Raw genomic sequence first — 21,211 nt, 5'->3', positions numbered from 1 at the left:
GTAAATTGTGCATTATGCTCTTCCAGTCTGTGTTTCTGTTTGTCTGGCATTTAGTTTGTTACCTCAGACTACTTTAATAATCCTCACCTGTATATTATTACAGAATCTGCAGTCAGTTGCGGTTCTGGCAATTATCTTTCCTCTGTTCAATTTAGACAAGCAAAGCCATACATGGAACTCACCATTATCAGACCGTACGTAATTAAACCCTGTGATTTTGTTTGCTTTGCCATAAATGAGCGCTTCCTGGGAAACATTTTAGATGGACTTAGGTGTATGTGACAGATACTAAAATGTGGCAGTTAAACTGCTACCATTACTGATGACTAAAAAACATTTCTTAACCAGAAAACATCTTTCATTTGGTTTTGGCAGTTTTTGATTTATTCTTTAATTCATATAACCGTTATTTGAACTCAGAGATACATTTAGGTAGAAGTCTTATTTGGAATATATGAATATACATATAATGAAGAGATACAGATAAGAAACTTAGCAAAAAACTGGCAATGCAATTACTAAAAATGAAAATTAGTCAAATAATAAATACAGCCACATTTGACAAAATTAAACTTTTAACCTTTTTTGTTCATCAGAAGTAAACTAAATCACCCATAATTAAAGCCATGAGCAGTACCTAGCATACAGCACCCATCTATGAGTTTAATCAGCATCCTTCATCGGGCAGTGATGAATAGATCATGACTGCATGTAGCAATTAATATGGCATAATGGGACATGTTGAAGTATTCCTCTCCTGACAACTTTCAGTAGACTGGGAATAATCATGTCAGCCAGTATTTTTGATGGATTTATGGAGCCATCTAAAAATGTTGTTTCCCCCAATAACATTTATACTTATGAGGTCCCACATTATCACATTCCCATCCCTGTGCCTCTCTGTCAGGGCTTTGCATTTACTGTAGTAGTATTAGAAAGGTTCACACCAAAAAAATGTGTTATCAATAATTGTCTGATTTCGAATGAAAGCTACTGTACCAAGTCTGAGGCTCTTCTGTCTTTCTGACTTATCTTCATACATCCTTTTCTGTCTTTGTGAAGTCTCACAATTAGATTTATTTCCATTCTTTTCCATGTGCCCTATGATGCAGACACAGCCATAGTTCCAAAACAGAGAAAATTCTGGTGTCTGCAGGCCATTTATCAAATAACTCTATACTATACTTGCCAACTTATAAATAATGCAATTACTGAGACGTAATGCACTTTGAAATCTTTTGACATTTAAATGATTTGGCACATGATGCACTCACTTCCAATCTGTGCTGCACTTGCAAATGCTGCCATAAGATACCAAGATCTATGATTCTTGGACAACAGGTCAATGAGCTATGGCTAATTTCAAGCTAATCCTTGCCCTTTTCAGAGTCAGCTGATGGAATGTTTTTGGATCGATCTTCCCTGTTTACAGAAAAAATGTGTAGCTTAGTCCCACAATGCTGTATGCAACAATTGGTGTTAATATAGTCAACGCCCAAAAGGTTGTCGTCCTATTGTTTCTTTACACAATACAGAATGGGAAAAAATCCACCCTGACAGGCTTTTATTGTCAAAGAGAGTTTTCTACATTGAGCTGGGCTGGTGGACTCACATTTCTTGGAGAAACATTTGCACATCATTTTCAAGAAATTGAGCCAAGTTTCATGTTTCTATCTCATTCCAGCTCATGTAAATTTGAGCCTCAGCATATTAATAATATAAAGTAACAGAAACTCAGTAGCATTCTACCCCTTTAGGGTTTGATTCCCAATTTAAAAAAAGCAATTAAGATTAAATACCAAAGAAATCAATACAAAAATACAATAAGAAAAGCTAGAAGTAAGATCTAATTAGCTAAATGTACTTTTCTAATGGACACCTAAAGATGTATAAGAGGCTGAATGTGTTATTAAGGAGTTTTAATCAAAGTGATGTTTTGCATAGATTTGAACACTCTAGCCACAGATTAACACAGACGCTTCCTAACTGCTAGTAAGCAAAAACAAGAACTGTAGCAGTATAAACAAAGGCCTGAAGACTTTGTTTGGAACCCTCCATTTTTCTGTCTGTGGTTACTACAGAAACAGGTGGACAGTGACTAAGCTAAGAACTGCATAATAACAGCAGTGCAATGTAGGCCTCTCTGAGCTGGGGAGTCAGATGCTCGACAAATAAGACATGAAAGGCCGCTTCACCAGAAACAATGAGAGGCATGAAGCTGCATTTGTCATCCAGGTAAGCATTTTATAATGGTGAAGTATTTCACAAATGTGTCACAACAACAACACCACTAAAGCATAGTGATGTCAGAGCACTGTTAAAAGATATATTGTATTTTTTGTTCACAGAACATTACCTTCTAAAGATGCTGCAATATATCTTTGCAGCAGGCCAGGAAAGTGAATTCTGCAAAATCTTTCTATGGACAGACTTTCACAGCAGGGGCAGACAACATTCTAACGCCGTCTGGACACAGCTGTCACTTCAGCCTCTCTTTTGCACTATACTGTAGCAGTCACAGAGAACTGCACCAAGGCTGTTTTTCTACCAACACAGGCATAAAGTAAAAGATTACGGTAAAGTCTACACTATACAGGCCTGATGTTAGAAAGGAATTTGAAAAAGGAGAGTCAAAATACTACATTTTCAGTACTGCATCTCTCTTATTCATGGTCCTTATTCACAGCTGAAACGGTTCTAGATAGTACAATGCATGTGAAAATTTGACAACGTTTTTTGAACTGACTACTCCGACAATAAAGAGTAAATGCTTTGCTAGGAATAAATGTCTATTTGGTGTGTCTCATACTTTGGTTCAAAGCTAAACATCTCTACAAATGATGATTAGATTGTCATGACAACCACATTCAACTTTTTCTCTTTACTTTGCCTCTGGCTCGCTCTCATCTGTAGTGATATTTTTTGACGAGTGAATTTTTATTTCTTATTAAGGAGGTAACTTCTCTTGTTGGACAGAGAATGATGAATCAATTTCAAACCTTTTGTTTAGTTGTCTGCAGTCTCCAGCTAACGTATATAGTTGTTCTGTGACTCATTTTTAAAGCCACCCACAGTGGTCAAAACACATGATGGATTGTCTTTTTAGGAGCTCTCAGTATATTTCTAAGGAGTGTCAGAAATCTGGTATTTGGCATTAGGTTAAATTTTTTACACAGAAAAATGCATTATGACTGCGGCATACTTTTCAGAAGGTGACAGCTTCTGTAAGGCAATTGAGAGTGCATACAAATGAATATGCTTTTAGCACATAAACAAAACTGTCAACAGTTATATGTATTGCCACTTCACAACTGTGACCACAATCAGAACAGATGTGGTCAAATCTCAGATTAATCTATCTGAACCAAATTTGAAGTTCTAGCACCAATTTTTCATAAAAGTAGAAGGAGAAAAGAGAAGGTATGGTCTATTTTTGTTCATTCATTTATATTCAAATGGACTGATCTGATGTGAAAACAAATTCAGGCAATTTAAAGTGCAAAACAATACATCCTACCAGAACCCCTCAAAGCTGTTCACTCATATAGTTCATTAGAATTTCTTGCTGCAGAGCTGAATCAGTAACTATAGAAATTATTGTCAGGAGACAAATTAAAACTGCTCAGTTAGACGCACAGATTCAGAGCAAAAGGAGTACAAGTGAAATTCAGTGACAATAATGCAGATTCGACAAAATTATCCACTGACCAAACAATGCAAAGCCTCCCTACAAACACAGATGGATGGCACATCTACACAACAAACAATAAGCAATAACACAAAACAACAGTAGGAAAACAGGTCTGTTCTTCCAGATAGCTCTAACATCACAGTCAACATCAACATCCGTGCTGTATGATCAGGATTTTAAAATAAGTGATCGCAGAGGAGATTAAAGAGATAAAATGACATGAAATGGCCCTCACTGTTTTACAAAAGCTCGACCTTTCTGTGCCATGTCCAAAATGGCAGCATAGGGCTAAAGCAGAATGACAAAGACACTGAGAGAGAGAGAGAGAGAAAGGGAAAAAAAAATCATTCTCTTACCTTCCTGTGTCTGCTCTCTTAGCTGTCTGTCTAATAAATTATGGACACAGCAACATTAATAGCCTTCAGCTTGTGGGTAAAACCTAAGCTAGTGAGGAGATCTGAAAGATGGACCTATGGAGTTTGATTTGATTCTTATCTTTTACATCCACTGAAGTTTTGTGGTGGTGCTTTTAATGATTATATGGTTAGTTAATTATATATATATATATTTTTTTTTTACAAAATCTTCAGCTGTTGCTTTCACAGGGGTCATGTCTTGATGATTATGTCATAATGCGGAGGATGAAAAATTAAGGATAAATTTACCATGTACAAGCACCACTTCTTCCCCTTTAATTATACTTGATTATCCTGTGTTTGACAGGGGGAACACAGTGTGCTCGTTTTCAAACGAACCTTTGCCTTTGGTTGAAAAAAGGAAAATGCTGAGTTCTGTAGGCTCTGAATTGTATCTTGCCGGTCCACCTTGCACCTCCATCTCTAGGATACAATGTTTACGGAGTAGGTGCCAGGACGCGGTGTGATGGTACATACTGTAGGTCCAAGAAAAAGCAGGCTCCGTCACAAATTACAGCACCTGCCATTGCTCATCAACGCGACATGGACATGACAAACTCTAGGTGAGTCTTTGAAGATGAACAGTTCATGGTAAGTAATGATACACTGTCAAAATAAAAGAATAGCAAGCAAATATTATTTTTTACTAATAGGCAAGGGAATGAAGGCCTGCACTAAAGGAATAATTGCTTATTTAATAATATTTTTCAATGAATTGGCAGGAGAGATAATGATAATGACTTTTCATTAGTTGTTAAAAACATTGTGCACAACAATCTGACTGGGTAAATTAAATGGGAGATATAAGGTCAAAGTCATAGCTGAACCTTACTTTCATATATACATCCCAGCAACTTTCAGTTTTGTTTCCCCTGTAGCAAACATAAGCTTTAACAATGTGGTGCCTGCTAACCACATTTCATAAAATCAAAGAAGATAAAGTTTTTCATTTTTCCTTCTTTTGGAATCATTTCAAGGCTGTCTTGTCCCCTGTGTGACACCTTGTAATTTTCTAATTAAAGCTTTAGCTGGCTGACATCACGTCAAAATTCTTATCTTCTAAATCTGATAAAATTAATTAAATATACACTATATGTGCTCATGCAGTATCTCAGTTAAAGGTCCAACAGTCACACATGTGCTGCTCAGGTGTTCCCACTTGTTTTGCCTGAACAGACCCCTGCTCAGGTTGGCACTGGATGGGGGCTGGAATGGAATCAGCAATATAAAAGTGTAACCTCTCTAAAGCCAGTAAGTGCCACCAAACTAACATGGAAGGTCATTCAAACATAGTCTCTAAACCCACACAGCTCTCAGATGAGATCCAATTAGGCATAATATGGTCTGTATTTATATAGCGCTTTACTATACCTGTAAGGTACCCAAAGCGCTTTACAAGATACGTCACATTCACCCATACATTCGCACACTGATGGCGGAAGCTGCCATGCAAGGCGCTAACCACGAGCCATCAGGAGCAATTAGGGGTTAGGTGTCTTGCTCAGGGACACCTTGACATGAGCACGACGGGCCGAGGATTGAACTGGCAACCCTCCAGTTCAAGACGGCCACTCTACCCACTGAGCCGCCCCAAATAATATGTGAGAGCAGCTGTGTAGGAGAACCAGAAGGGCTAGTAGTCATCTTGAAATTACTGTATGGGCCCTGTAGGGTGTGTAATTGTTTTATGGCACTTATCCATGTTGTTTTCTCCTGACTACATCCTTGCGTATGATGCATCTACTTTCAGATATAGTCACTTCGGATAAAAGCATCTGCTACATGAAACTGTAGAATTGTGGAATAATAGTACTACACTAAACTAGGCTGATTTCTTCATTTTTACCCTTCGAGAGTCTGTGCATTCAATTGGAGACCTAACCTCTGTTTGCCAAGAAATGGCATATGCATATGTTCCCAGCAAACGTCAATACGCACTCACAACGGTGGCCTTTGGGTTGATTCAACTTATAGGATGCCTACATTTGATGAAGTCTTGGAAAGATTTTTACACAACAAAGAGTTTCCTAACTATTAACTGCTCAGTTGTAACTTAATCTCCTCCGATCTGTCCGTCACTCTGCTGAAACACTTTATTAGTGGAAAAGCTGCTTAATTGAACACCCAAAATCATAGGAAAAAAGAGCTGGTTTTTATACGGAAATAATGAAATAACATTGTTGGAAAAGCAAACGATAATCCTACTTTAATGCTCAGACTGTGGCACCTATTTAAGCCTAGATCTGGTTCTACGTCGCAAAAAAACTGAAAAATCACAGTACTGTAACAGACTGGGATGTCCAAGCACAGATTCTGAATACCAATTATGCCGTTTCAGCCAACATACAGTGTTATCAGAGTATAACCTCCTCCACTGTGCCTGTAGTGATCAGTGATGCAACAACCGTAGCTTCAACCATCCATTGTTTTCCACACTGCTGGCATGTACTGATGACTAATGGTTAGTTGATGAAGACCTGTATGAGTTGGGGTGTGTTTGAAATCATCTTGAACGTACTTAGAGGGTGTTTGCTCCATGTTACAACCAGTTTCACTGATCATGACTATTCAGAGGGACGACTCATTTCACACTTATGACTGACATTATGGTGATGACACCTCTCTCACACATACACGCACACATAAAATGGACATTTTGTCATTTTCATTAACAATTGTCACTTATGGAACGCAAATGTGGAATAAATCACACATTTGTACCCAAATCTCCACCTAAGCATACTTTTATTCCCTTCCAAAACAAATCTGAAATGTTGCTATTGTGAAGCTGGGGACCACCATGGCTCTACAGTGTGGGTATCATTCATGTTCTCTGTGTTCATATCCGACCTGCCTGTTTGAATTTGTACCAAAATGTGAGGTCTTGATCACAGTCACCCCTACTGAGAGGGAGAGAGCTTGCCAACTTTCTGGCTAATTAGTGAATAGAAAAGAATAGCTTTATTGTCATCATACATGGGGGCATGACAAAAATATAAGATATAATCTCTGGGATTTAAACACAAATTTGTGATGATTTCAATCTGTATAGTGAATGAACACAGTGACACAACTAAAATGTAGATAGATAGATAGATAGATAGATAGATAGAGAGAGAGAGAGAGAGAGAGATAGCATAAAATATCAACACTCAAGCCATTCCTATGGGAATGTTTTGGTGATGTGGACTGTCTAGGGGATTTCTGGACACACCATGAGCATAAACACAAAGAGCTACCAGCAAACACAGTGTGATGCTCAGGCTACTAATACACACTCATTCCCCACCTGTCAACTAATTACACAAACAGGGGGCTTCAAACCAAAGCACAACCTTTAGCAATATCGGCCTAGCTTCACAAAAACAAACGCAACATAGGTGTTTTTTTCCTCTTAAAGCGCACACTTGTTATGACGGCCAAGCTCGCTTACCTGTCATAACTCCATCTACTGTAAGACATGCTCCTGTTGCTACCGACTCCCTCCATGTCCCCGGCGAAGAGGACGGACTGGACTGTGGCTGGTGAAGACGGAGAGAAATCGCGGCTCCTCTCCTCCTCCGCCGACTCACTAAAACGCAAACACGAACTAATGGAATCGCCGTTAAGTGAATGAGCAGGGAGGCAGAGCTCGAGCCTCCTATGGACTGTACCACTCACACGCTCGCAGGGGGAGCTGAGCGAGAGCTGTTAGAGCGAGGAGCGTGCACGCGCGGTTGCCCGATTCTTGATTCGTTCACGTGCACCCTCGGCGGTGATCGATCTCTACAGAACCGACTGTTCCCGGAGCGTCACCGCGGACTTCTGTCTAATTAAACTACCTAATTGATGACAGTGTGTTTCTTTTTTTAATTGCCGCCAGGTCAGGAAACCTTATAGCCAATAGCAATAACACTGATCAGTTTCATTTGTTTGCTGATCAATACACCTACTACATACTAAAGTCCATATAGCTACACAGCTGATGCTTTCATTTTTCTAAACCTGATTGCAATTGCTTTTTAATACGTGGAAGGGAAATTGCATGTAAATTGGTTGTAATTTGATGCAAATTAGAAAAGGTCCAATGCTCCTGTTACTCAACTCATTGCTTGTTGTATGTGGGTTAAGACTGCTGCTTCCCTTGGGTCAGTAATTGGTCTGCAAGACAGTGATTTTGTGCAAATATGAAGATGCCTCAAAATAACCTGTCACTGGGTGAACTAATCCAGGGGAGGAAAAGGTGGAAATGAGACCAAAGGGCATGAATCCACCTAGAGTTGCAATTGCAGCAGTTTTTCATTTAAGCCAACAAATGAACATTAATGACAGTGGAGCTGTGGCTGTCTTTCAGCCTCCCCATTTTCTCTTGTTCTGTCTTCACCGTGACTGAACCACACTTGAGTTTTCTCCTCCTATTTTCAATATTTTGGAACAATCAACATGCTTCTTCTTCTTCTTCTGTTACAAATATCTACAGTTGTACATTATAGTAATTCTAATTCTACTGCAGTTCATTCATTTCCCTTCCATAAAATGTGTTTTAGTTAGTGTAAATACAGTGAGAGCTCAGTAAACAGCACAGTCAAATTAAATCTATGCTCACATATTTCAGCAATAAGACTAATTCTGATTTGACAAACGCATCATAGCATTTTGAAGTTTAAATCACAGCATCTCTATGCCGACCAAATACACAAAGACTGACATATGTGCTAATTATAAATGTTAGACATTTTATTGACTGAAATGCTGAGCACATTTGGATCGCTGGTCCTTGGTTTACAAATTTTCTCTTCAAAATTGAATCATGATTAATTAAATTCAGAAATGATATCAATGCAAAATTTTAAATAACATCGGTTGACAAGAATTTACAAAAAAAGTCTCTTTCATGTCAAAGTGAAGACTGATTTCTCCAAAGTAACATCAGTTAATTACCAATATGAAATGTAATGTAAAATAAGTATTCACCGACCTTAAAGTAGCTCACTGAACTGGTGCTACAGGCCACCCAGTTAGTAAAATGGAGATCGTCTGAGTACAGTGAACACATCTGAAGTGACTGTAGTATAAAGACACCTTTATCTAGAAGGTCCAGTCACTGGTGAATCAGCACTCCATGAAAACACAAGAAAACTCCAAGCAACTGAATGAAAAGGTTTTTGAAAAGCAAAAGTCAGCGGATGGACCTGACATTTTTCAAGTCACATTGGAGTACAGTTAAATCCGTTATTTAAAAATGCAGTGAATATGTCATGTGCCACCTAGAGCAGGTGGTCCTCAAAAACTAAGTGACTGTGCAAGAAAGAGACCAGTGATGGAGGCCAAATAAACAGCCAACTACTCTGAAGGAGTTGCAAGCTTCAGTGGCTGAGATGGGAGAGAATACTTTTTATCAACACTACACACTTATTGCTACAATAGTAAATGCATAAAGTACATTATTGTATCTTTGCATCCACTGAACCAATGCAGGCACTTGCTGTGAGGCTGTGCACATGGATGGATCCAGTCACAGTTACCGGTACAGCACTCTGTTCCAATGAGCCGGATGTTTAACATTTCAGAATGCTGAAACTTATGCAGTGAAGCTGTCAGAACCATTGCTCCTGCCCCGGCATCTGCCTCTGTCTAATGGACATCCCTGTCTTTTTATATCTCTGTCTTCCTCTTTCTCTCTCTGGGTGTGGCTGTGGCTGACTGAGTGCTGCGTAGGAATTTGAGTCACCTACACTTAATCATCCACCTCCTGCTATTTAAGCCTGGTTCAGACATCCACTCATCACCAGAATGTAGATGCTGCTACTCAGTCAGTCTTGCTCAGGCCTTCTAGTGAATGTTGCTCGGTCTTAAAAATACCTTAGCTAACGTGTTTACTTTGCCTGCAGCTTTCTGACCTGCCTCCTGCCCCTTCTCCCTCCTGCCACAGTGGAGAGTCTCCCCTCCAGCTGAACCATCTCCTCTGGCCTCTGCACACTCACGCTCCTGGAGAACACTATTATTTCTGGTCTGCTCAGCTCTGCTCTGCTTATCCTGAATCCTGATTCCAGCCTCCTGCCTCAGAATCTTTGCTGGACCAGTCCCTGAACCTTAGCTCAACCTTAATTTTGCTTGTCTGTGCTCTGCCAATCATTCCCAGTTTTGGTTTTCTTTTAGTTTATGTAAATCACTGCCGTACATTTGGGGACATTTTAGTTTCAGGGGAGCAGCATCCTCCATTGTAGATTCCCCTCACTAGCAACCCTTAAGGTTGTCTTCGTTGGTTACTTTAGTTCCATGTGTTTTCTGCTCTGTTAAATCTATAGATACACCTCTTTAAGTGTCAAAGTTGGATCCGTCTTGTGTCCGCCATGTCAGCAATATGATCACAAGAAACGTTTGAATGTCCAGTTGTTGCAAATGCATGCAATCGTCTATAAAAGGTACTTTCTACATCTAAAGTCAGTGACAACCACAATTTTAAAAAGCCTTATTTTCACAGGTACAAAAATTGTAAAGCTGGTATAACTGGTGAAGATGTCTCCTGGTGATTTTAGATATTTACCTTCCCATCATTTGCTATGATTTGAGGATAAAAAGTGTTGTGAATCCCTTGTTATGGACTTCATAGTCACCAGATCCAAATATAGTAGAATACACATTACCAGTCAAAGGTCTGGACACACTTTCTCATTCAGTGATTTTTATTTATTTATTTTGTACATTGTAGATTAATACTGAAGACATCAAAACTATAAAAGAATACATATGGAATTATGTTGTAAGCAAAAAAAGTGTAAATCTTCAGTATTAACCTACAATGTAGAAAGTAATACAAATAAATATAAAGCATGAAGTGAGAAAGTGTGTCTGAACTTTTGACTGGTTATGTACATGAGAAATTTACTAATATATTAGACTGCTCCTTTCACTACTGTCAGGAAAACATAAAATAAGGAAATATAGCCCATTACTTTACCAAGACTGTTTTTTAAGCCATCTTTATAGTTCTTTACTAGGTTCTCTGTAACCTCCCTATAACCTAGTTCAGCATTTCCTTCATCAAATCAGTCTCCTCATGGTGGAACAAGCATGTAACAGCATTGTCTTTGCCAGAGTGTGTGTATTTGACTACTTATTTATTGGGCTCATTTCATGTCAGCATCCCCTAAAGACGGTGAACGTGCCAACACATGCTACATACAAGGTTTTTTTTATTCTCAGGCATCCACTTCAGTGTCTCTGTGACACTCTTCTCATGGGAGAATGCATCTTTTTCTCTTAATTAGAACTCACAGCAACATTTAGCTGATGTAATGTACATGATGATGAATTATGTGTTTTCATTAAGCATTCTTCTGATATTGCTGTAGAATTTATCAATCTGTGTAGTTCCGACAGGAGAAATGAAAGAAATCATTAGCTCAGTATTTGCCAGCAATGGTAAAGCTGAAAATACATCCTCTGTTTCTTCTCTCAAAAGCTCAAAATTGGAACAGGCTGAAGCAAGAATGCCTGTATGTTTGTAGGTGGTTCTTTTGATGGTGTGGCCTAGATGTGTATTTGAAGACAAGCAGCAGAAGAAAATGCATTATTACACTGATTCTGAAGAGGCTGATTCTCCTTTTCAAGGCTGTTGAGTATTCAGAAAATTAACAAAACATGGAATTAAAGTAGAGCTCAGACCGTCACTAACCTACACTAATGTTAAGAGGAGGTAAAAAAAAAAAGGTGTAGTCCCACTTAATTCTTTGTTTTTTGTGATAGTGGTGGTTATATTGACTATATAAGAATTATACTGGGAATACTAATGGGACTCTGCATGGATTTCTTGTATCGTTCTCATCACAGATTGACTGGGGTTTAATGTCGCTGAAACAAGATACAAGTCTGTGCAGCATTTCAAATCTAAAAGAAATATTCCTTACCCCATCTGGCTCAATGACAGATTTTATTTTAGCACCAAAAGCTAGACACAGGGCAAGAGACACTGATTTGGAAGAAAAAGAACAAACAGTATGATTTGGATGTACACTTGGATTTGCAATAAGATGGAAAGTGGGTATTTGAAATAGCAGTGATTATAATAATTCATTCGTGTGATTTAAAGCTCCTATGTAAAGACCAAAACCTTTTCTAAACCGTCTCCTACTTGAACTGGCATTTTACACTCTGAGCGGGTGGTGAACACCACAAGATAAATATATTCTCCGTTACTAAGCCACAATAAGAAAAAAACATTCTTGGTCACATCTGGGTAAAGAATTCAATTTTGCAAATTTGGGCCAACAGTCGTCTTCAGTTTAAAATAATCAAGAGAATTAAATATTCTTCTTTACATATATACACAGCTGTGCTGTGAACATGTATTCACTTATAAACATATAAAAATACTTGTCAACTAGTTTGATAAGAAAATAATGTATAAAAGTAGAGTAGAAACATTTAATCAAGTCCATTACTTCCATCATCTGATTTTCTCGTTGTTTATATTACAAGATGATGATATGAAAAACAAACTGCAGTACTTCATTTAAAGCCTGAACAGAAGTACAGAAGTGAAAGGGAAAGCAGAACATCATTTTGTGTCTGTGGTGATGATTGCTCCACAGGTGGCAGGTCCGGTGAGTTCATGTCCCATTGGAGATGGGTTGTCTTAGGATGTGCATCTTAATGCTTCCATTTGTCTCGGTTTTCCAACTAGCAGACCACTGGGATAAAAGCCGTGTTACAGAATAATTCAAGGACACAAAACAAATACATTGCCACTGTGTTACTGGAATGGTGTAACAGTTATTCAATCTATATCGTTGACTAAATGTCGACAGAAATGATGCGTTACATTGGAATGATCTGAACTGAGCTCTGAAAGCATTTTGACTTGCAACTAATGGATTTGTCAACATCGCTAGTCCGAAGTTGGATATAGAGCATACAGTGTTCAGTGTTTCCATCTGAAATCATGTTAGTTTTTCAAAGCTACACAATGTGCTACCAATAGTCTTGTTTCTACTGCTGCTTAGAAATCCAAACAATGAACGCATGGTGTCCAATGTTGACTGAACCGCCACCTTCGAGGAAAGAAATTCGGACAAAATTTGCTACTTTCGTTACTTTGAAGAGATGGTATAGAATAAGAATCATTCAATCTATAAGACTTTTTAAAAATCAAATACAGTAGACACTCCATATTTGGCAATTGAAATGAAAGCAGGAACCACAGAAAAAGTGAAAGAATCCACTGCAGAACGCCAGAAACGTCTATCATTATAGCTTTAAGGGCTGTCTAGGCATTATATTTATATACAGACTTATATATTCAATTTCATATATGTAAAACCAAACTCAACCTCACACACTGTACTGTGGTGATTTAATAGGTCATTAGAAATACACTTTGAAAATCACAACAAATGTCACATATGTACAGTAGCAGATTAGCACATGGGAGTAAAGGTGGATATGGCACAACATACACAAAGCTTTGTAAGATAATCTCTCTGCTCTGCTCAGACAGTGGAAACTAAAGAAAGTCATTAACATTCTGGATATATAGTTTTCATTCAATCTCGGTAGCAAGTACAAATGTCACTACAAGGCAAGAGAAGTCCTTCAGAGTACAAAACATTAATTTGTCAGGCTGATTCAGAAGGCAATGTTTAGTGTTGGGACTCTCTCGTGTGAATTAGACTACGGCTGAAGGTAGAGTGGTGTTAAAATTTGGCATTGTCAGTTGTCCATAGCGATGTCCTGGGGACAGCAGTTCCTGGTCAGAGTATCTCAGAAAAGGCTGTCTGAAGTCATGCACGTGGAGAAGGCAGCGGTCAGTCATCCACTTAGGATGTGATGTCAGGCAGAGTGGGTGGGGTGGTCGAGTAGCTGCATGAGTTACAGTGATAAGGCCGACTCAGACGATCACACAATGGCAGCCGCTCTTGTCTTTCTCTTTTCTTGTAGGTTCTGGCGACGGTGGACATTCCTGTTCTTGGAATTTCCTGGGAGTCGGGAGAGAGTAAAACTATCAGGACACAATGAGCTGGGTGCTTTTATGGTCGCTCTGCTTCTCTTTTCATTGATCCATACTGATGATGATAAATACTGCATCTATGTCAACCACATCTGTGATATTTGATACACTGAAAGCAGACTTTTCTACATCCATGTTTTCTTTTTATAACTCAAATTTCCCTCTGTTCTCCAGCAGCCTCTTCTGGAAGCTATTTACATAAAATTAGCATTATTCATGACCACATACTCTGATCATTTGGAATGCTACCCAATGAATAATGCAAATTTTCCTTACGCTGCATCTTTACCACATGAAATAGCAGCAGCTGGAGACATAAGACCACACAGAGCAGCTGCTGTTGCAGAATGGTAAGATCTACTCCAAGTTACTTTTCACTAACAGGAATAGCATTTATTTAGCAAAATAGCCAGAGGCTGCTCGCTTAGTCTTAGCACTGCTTACCATTTAATATTTCAGGTAACTTAGGATAACTGAAGAGATAAAGTATTGAAGAAACTCCAGCATCACCATCATCCAGCCAAACATTCAGTCTCTGTCATTGTTTTTAAAGAGCACAAAAACACAGACATTTCAGCCAAATTCTGAGCCCTTTTTGGTTTATTTCTCTGACATTTCTGTCTGAATCAGAATTAGGCAAATACTTGAATCAAGATGTTGTGACAGTTATGGCGCTCTTTGTTCATGTTGCCGGGCAACTGTCACACATATCTGATCAAGCTACGCTCACACAATGTTGATGATGCTGATTTTTGCGTATCACACTTTCAAATGTTGGCAACTTTAACCCTGTGGCACTTGTGTGCTGCCAATGCACCCCGAGCTCTGAGCATTTAACGTTTCAGCAACCTGCGCGACAAACCTTCACTTTACTCTGCATTATTAACAAGTATCATATAAATAACAGCACGTTTATCTGTTCAGCTACCGTTTTGTCTTTAAAAACCCCACACATAAGGACAAAATGTCAAAGATACATTCATAAAGCACCAACCTGATTACTCTAACCAGCTCGTGGAAAGCTTGGTCTACGTTCATTCGGATTTTGGCTGAAGCCTCCATATATGTGACCTTTAATTGTCTGGCCAGTTGCTGGCCCTCTTCTTGGGTTACCTGAGACAAAAGGAAGAAGAGAATAAAGATTGACTGAAAACTGAATGTAAAAGGTTTCTAAAACATTGGTATCATCTTCTCACAGGTAGAGACACTTAAGTAAAGTGGCAACAAATTTTATATTGATGTAAAATGTGTTTATGAGTGAGTGCAGTCTAAGGGCACATACAGTCAGGCTGATAACTCCACTAAATTTGTACGTTAAGTCCTAACATTTAAGGCTTTATGTTGTAGCTTCACTGACTCCTGCCCCAAGTGGTTGAGATTCCCTGAGCCCGGTTCTCTCAGAGGTTTCTTCCTACTACAGTGGAGTTTTTTTTCTCCCAATTATAACTCTAAATGCTTGTTGGGTTATTCTCTGTAGTATTGTAAGGTCTTGACCTCACTATGTAAAGTGCCCTGAGATGACTTGTTATGATTTGGCTCTATTAGGCTTGTCACAATCATTACACACTCGCCTGATTGCAATTATTTGAGCGGACGGCAAACATTTTGCATAATCATTCGGAAACCTTTTCATTCAGCTGTACAAAGGCAGCTGAAATGTCAAGTTCCAACCACTATTTCCCTGTTATTTTCCACATTATTTTCCACTGCTTCTTCTACTGTTGTTTAATGGTATCCAGTCTTTACCTCTATGCACTTAATTTCTAATACGCAAACAATTATGTTTCAATGAGCATCTATTGATTTCCACATCATGGATTTGGTTGCAAAGTCAAACGCTACAATAGTGCTGTGGGCACATTTTGGTTTTTAGCCAAATGAAAACAGAGATCCAATTTGTTGGATTTGCAGCAAAAAATGTGATAGTCAAAGGAGCTACTACCATTACTGTGAAACTAACAGGGGTATAAAATGAACATAAATAAATAAACAAACAAATAAATAAATAAATAAATGGTTCATCCCAATTATTAGTATAGCAATTAATCATCAACTAAAATGTCTAGGTGCACTTTGAGTAAAACTGAACTGAATTGGACAGTGTGGTAACTAATGATCCTGGCAGGAACAAAAAGCAACAAACTGAAATCAAAGACACACTAATTATGCAGGGCAAAAAGCGGTAGCAGCAAAACAGCAGCAGTACCGAGCGCAGTCCGCATCTGTATTGCATACCACACATGTTCATACTTTGAAAGTGAACATGACCCTTAGTAACACTAAACAAATTTAGCTGCTTTCTAATTTATCTCCATTTTACAGCAAATAAACAAATAAATACAATTACAGTATTACATGTTCGCATTTTCCTTCAAATATTTCAACAGTTATTCATTCCTTCTTTCTTATTTTATTGCTAAATTCTGTCCAGTTATTCAGAAAATCTCCTTTGACCAGGCATTCTTCCTGGGCTTTTCTAAACAATATCATTCTCCGTTTTCTCAAACCCTGTGATGCTCCTTCCCATTCATTATTTAGTGCGTTGCGGGGACAATATTGTCCATCTGCACCAAAACTGAAGCAATTTAATTAGTATGTAGAATGCATCTGGGACACTGCGGAAATCTGTTTTCACCCACTCTGTCACACAGCTGTGCATGTAATCTGGGACTGATTAATGCCAAAATAAATTAGGCCCAAATGCAGACTGTATATGGTAGCAACAAATAAGTTAAATGCAAATGTAAAATGTAACCAGGAAGAAGATGGTTGGCGTATTGCTTTCAGATATAGCTGATGCCATTAAAATGGGGGAAGATCTGTAAAAACCTATTAAGAATTCCATTCACTTGCTGTTTAAGTAATTATCTTGGCCAACCATCTGAGTCTACATATCATATGTAGCAAGTTATCCTCATTACAATGCTGATCAGTGGAGTGTTTCTAGTATCTACAATCTTATAGAAAATTCAAAAATGGATATAATATAAAAGGGAAAGTAATAATCAACAGAAACTTAAGTTAAAGTAAGTTTTGAAATGCTAAAAACTGAGCCCAGTGGGTAAAACAGGCCGAAGTCAATTAGCTATATGTGCTTGCACAATTATTTTTCACCTTTAGGGGGCGATGTGGATTCACTGGAGGAAGTGACGAGCGCACCAACAGCCAGAAAATTCATCATTTCATCACACTCCCTCCATCCTATCCTCCTGACACCACGCTTTTCTACAGCCTCTTTTATTCTCTCACTCACATCCTGTTGTATCTCAGCAGCTCTCTGCAGCTGCAGCGCTTCCACTTTCAAGCGTGCAAATATGAATCCTCCAGACTGGTGGATATTACCTCTGAAGATGATCAAACCGGGTATATGTTTGTCATGTCGGTGGGTTCAGATCTCTGCAATCTGTTGGACTTACTTGTCTCTGTAGTTCCAGATCGGCTTTGTTTCCTACGAGGATCATAGGGAATTCATCTCTATCTTTGACTCGGAGAATCTGTCTTTGGAATTTGTAGATTTCTTCAAAGCTGCAAATTGTAACACACGGTGTTCAGTGTACAAACAGGTTACATAATGTTTGTCTTATGTGTGGATGCATATATTCATCTAGAAATGTACATGCAGAAGACCTCCGAGCAATGTGACCCCTCACCCACCACCACCACCCACACGAACAGAACCATCACCTAGAAGTTGGGGTCATCAGACTGAAGAGTTGAAGAAAAAGTCTACCACGCTTTTTCAGAAAATGTGGTTATCTGAGGCTCTGCACACTGACCCGACTGCTGTGTCCCACTACAATACAGATGGCACGTTTTCAACCGAACAGCAAATAAAAATGTCAGTCTGGGGGTAAAAAGAGGCAGAAAGCAACCGCAAAACCCAGGACGGCATTCCAGCCTTGGGCCCACAGACAGCTTGGTGAGCACATAGTAAATCTGGAAAGACTTGACTAATATAAATGGAGGAAGGAAAGACTGTTTACAACATAAACATTGGGAGGGGGCTGTGGGTGCAGGGGAATGCAGCTCACTGCACTGCTGGCCAGGGACACAAAGACGGAGGATGGGTCGTGACAGATAAGACTACAAGAAGAACCAGGCACAGTTTAGTAGAAAAAAATCGATTTTAAAGCTGACTTAAGCTCAGATACATTACAGCTACTGAAAATAACAGTAAAATAACTAATTGATCATACATTTTACATCATTTCTAACTTATAAATCCTCGCTTTTTTCTATTATTTTTTGACATTTTGATTTTATTTTGTAGTATTAAGGGAGATACAGATTACAAAGATTGAACTGTAAACACTGCAGTTATGTGGTATGTTCCTTAATCATCAGTTTTTCATTTTTTGGGGGATTAAAATGGCCTATATATGTAAAAGGGACGCATTGAAAAACAATTTTATGTAACAGATATCAGCTGCACTGTTTCCTGTACTTCAATAAAGCCACCTGGGTTTGCACATCTGTTGTTTTTCTGACAAAGCAGCAACTTAAATACACTATACCACACTTGCTGTTGCCAGGGTTACCATAGACGTCCCTGAATCAGCCAGAAAACAAAATGAGAAGCTTACGAGCTAATATTTTAGCTTCAAATCATGCCCGTTTGACAATATGGAATAAGATGAATACATTAAATGGAAATATATTCAATATATTGCACATGATTTCCCAGATTTTATTTTGAAATTCAAACTGACATGCTGCATTGTGTATCTTAATCACTAGATTTTAAAGTAAAGTAATGATGTTTAACTGTACAGCATGAGTTTGACTGACCCACGAGTCAGTGGTCTTTAAGAGGTTAAAGGACTGTTTGTGCGTCATATTGTTGCTAGTGCACACAAGCATACATGTTGCTAGTGCACACAAGCTGGAATGAAAAAGTCTTCAGCTTCAAAAGCTGTAATGTGCTTCCAAGTACCTGAAGTGCTACACGTATCTAAAGATATCTATACTAGCCTACATACTGCTGTGTAAATAGCACATGGGCTTTAAATAGAAGGCCAAGACACGTGAAAAAAGGTGAATTCAAGAGAACAGGATGAGGGAGGAAGTGTCGAGAACAAAAGAAAATGACAACAAGAACAACAGCCAGGTCCGGAAGTACAAGCAGCAACAAGTGAGAGTACGGGTGCAAGATTTATGGTTTTAGAAGAGTCAGAGGCAGAGGAGGAGGTGGAGGAGGAGGAGGAGAGGGCCCGAGAGCGTGTGATTGTGAACAGTAAACATAGATGTGCAAACAGAAAGAAAAGACAGAGGAGTGAGTGTGAGGCTGTGTGTCGTTCACATGGTGAAAACTGTCACTTACCTTCCTCTGTCAGTGACTGAGAAGACGAGCAGGAAGCCCTCCCCTGTCCTCATGTATTGTTCTCTCATGGCTCCAAACTCTTCCTGTCCAGCCGTGTCGAGGACTAGAGAGCATGAACACGTGCATCGATGCAGACACACACACACACACACACACACACACACACACAGACACACACACACACAGACACACAGAATCACTTGGAGCAAAATAAACTATCGGCATCAATTCCTCAAGTGCAATATAACCCACCATCCCCAATAAGACAGAACTAATGACGTACCAGTGTGACTTTGTGTGTGTGTGTGTGTGTGTGTGTGTGTGTGTGTGTGTGTGTATTTGCTCTGGTCGTGTTTGTTCAGCAAAGTGCACTTACTGTCAAGCCTGGCCGCCCTTTCGTCTATCACACACTGCTTGGTATAGGAGTCTTCAATTGTGGGGTCATAGTCAGTGACAAAGTACGACTGCAAGACAGAAAGAACAGGACAAAAGAGAACAAACTGTGAATCATTTTGCTTCGGCATATTTGTTGTAAATAAATGAACTGGGTCTGGAATCATGTCTCGTACATCTTTGCTATGTAGTATTCATTCTAAACAGATATTTGCAGTGAATACACAAGCAACTGACACATTTTATTGTTTAAAACTAATAGGAAATTGAGGAAAATTAGTCACATTGCAAGTTTTTTATTGTTGTTTGTCCTCTGATGCGTTCCTGGAGTTGTTTACTACCATCCACTATTCATTTGTTGCAGCTGTGCAATGCATGTAATGTGCTTTTCAACTCAAAATTCAAGATTTTAGCTGTCTGTACTAATTCTCCTTCATTTTGTCACTTTTCGACATGCAACTCTACATGCTGCTTCAAACAACTCCAAGCTTCTACGTGGATCGGGTGGCGTTAAAACAGATGTACATTAACTGCTACTCTGTCTTTGTGTTATAGATAAAAACAGCACAAACAGCCTTATTGACCTCTGCCTTTACAACCACACTGCAGACAGGAGGTCAACACACCGTCTGCTGACACCTGCGCAAAAAATGTGAAGTAAATATTCCCCCACACAGCCCACCGCCGCCTAGGTTTCGACAGCAGGCCGGCTTTCATGGTAATAACAGATTTACAAGACGTGTCTTCAGTCACAACAGTCCCTCACTCCTGAAGGCTTTGATTCCTTCATTCTGGGGCCAATATCTGGTCTCTTAGTAACCTAAGCTGGAAGGGTGGGGCCAGGGAGCTGGGAGGAGGAGGAGTCATGCATTTTTTACATTTTTCCCGTGTTTTGTAGTTCTCGCTCTCCTCTGGGACTAGTTAAGTGGTGACAGCTGAGGGGAGTGCTCGGGGTATGTCAAACCAACACCCTGAAACACACAGCGATCACGAGGACAAAAAAAAAAACTAATCCAGACAAATTTCGCTGTCATTCCGACTAGAAGCCAAATTAAACTTTTACAGTTACAGGCATGTTGTTTGTGCGTGAAACCCTGGCATTTTACGACGCAGGCGGCAAATAAACGGTGTTTATTTGCTGCTGCTTGGCAGCTCAGGAGACAAGAGAGAGCTGGCATGGTGAGTGCTGAAAGTCTCTGAGTAACACAGAAACAGTGACTGCAGATCAAAACAGCAAATCAGTCAGTACTGGTTTACAGATTGGCTGACACATAATAACAATACTTGTGTTATAGAATGCCAAACACATGCCACCGATTGTAGCTATTGCTAGTTTAATATTACAAAAATGCTTAATTATGAGTTTAGTGTCAGATATGGCAAATAAAAGCATTACATTATTG

General features: G+C 39.1%; 2 protein-coding genes across 2 annotated transcripts in view; both read right to left on the bottom strand.

Moving 5' to 3' along the window:
- tub (TUB bipartite transcription factor) overlaps positions 1–7,740 on the bottom strand; it is a 50,666-nt gene extending 42,926 nt beyond the window's left edge. Inside the window, exon 1 of the mRNA XM_022192281.2 lies at positions 7,541–7,740. Within this exon, the coding sequence (XP_022047973.1) occupies positions 7,541–7,596 (56 nt within the window). The 5' untranslated portion in view covers positions 7,597–7,740. The remainder of the gene's footprint in view (positions 1–7,540) is intronic.
- Positions 7,741–12,002: 4,262 nt separating this feature from the next.
- Positions 12,003–21,211, bottom strand: part of rras2 (RAS related 2) — a 35,413-nt gene continuing 26,204 nt past the window's right edge. The window contains exons 2-6 of the mRNA XM_022192280.2: positions 19,792–19,879; positions 19,416–19,518; positions 17,512–17,620; positions 15,090–15,208; positions 12,003–14,063 (exon numbers count right to left, since the gene is read on the bottom strand). Coding sequence (XP_022047972.1) covers positions 13,976–14,063; positions 15,090–15,208; positions 17,512–17,620; positions 19,416–19,518; positions 19,792–19,879 — 507 coding nt within the window. The 3' untranslated portion in view covers positions 12,003–13,975. The remainder of the gene's footprint in view (positions 14,064–15,089; positions 15,209–17,511; positions 17,621–19,415; positions 19,519–19,791; positions 19,880–21,211) is intronic.

The sequence above is a fragment of the Acanthochromis polyacanthus genome, chromosome 2 (assembly GCF_021347895.1).
Source record: "Acanthochromis polyacanthus isolate Apoly-LR-REF ecotype Palm Island chromosome 2, KAUST_Apoly_ChrSc, whole genome shotgun sequence".
In the NCBI taxonomy this organism is placed as follows: domain Eukaryota; kingdom Metazoa; phylum Chordata; class Actinopteri; family Pomacentridae; genus Acanthochromis; species Acanthochromis polyacanthus.
The sequence above is the reverse complement of the archived record's forward strand: the minus strand, read 5'-3'. Positions and strand labels throughout refer to the sequence as shown.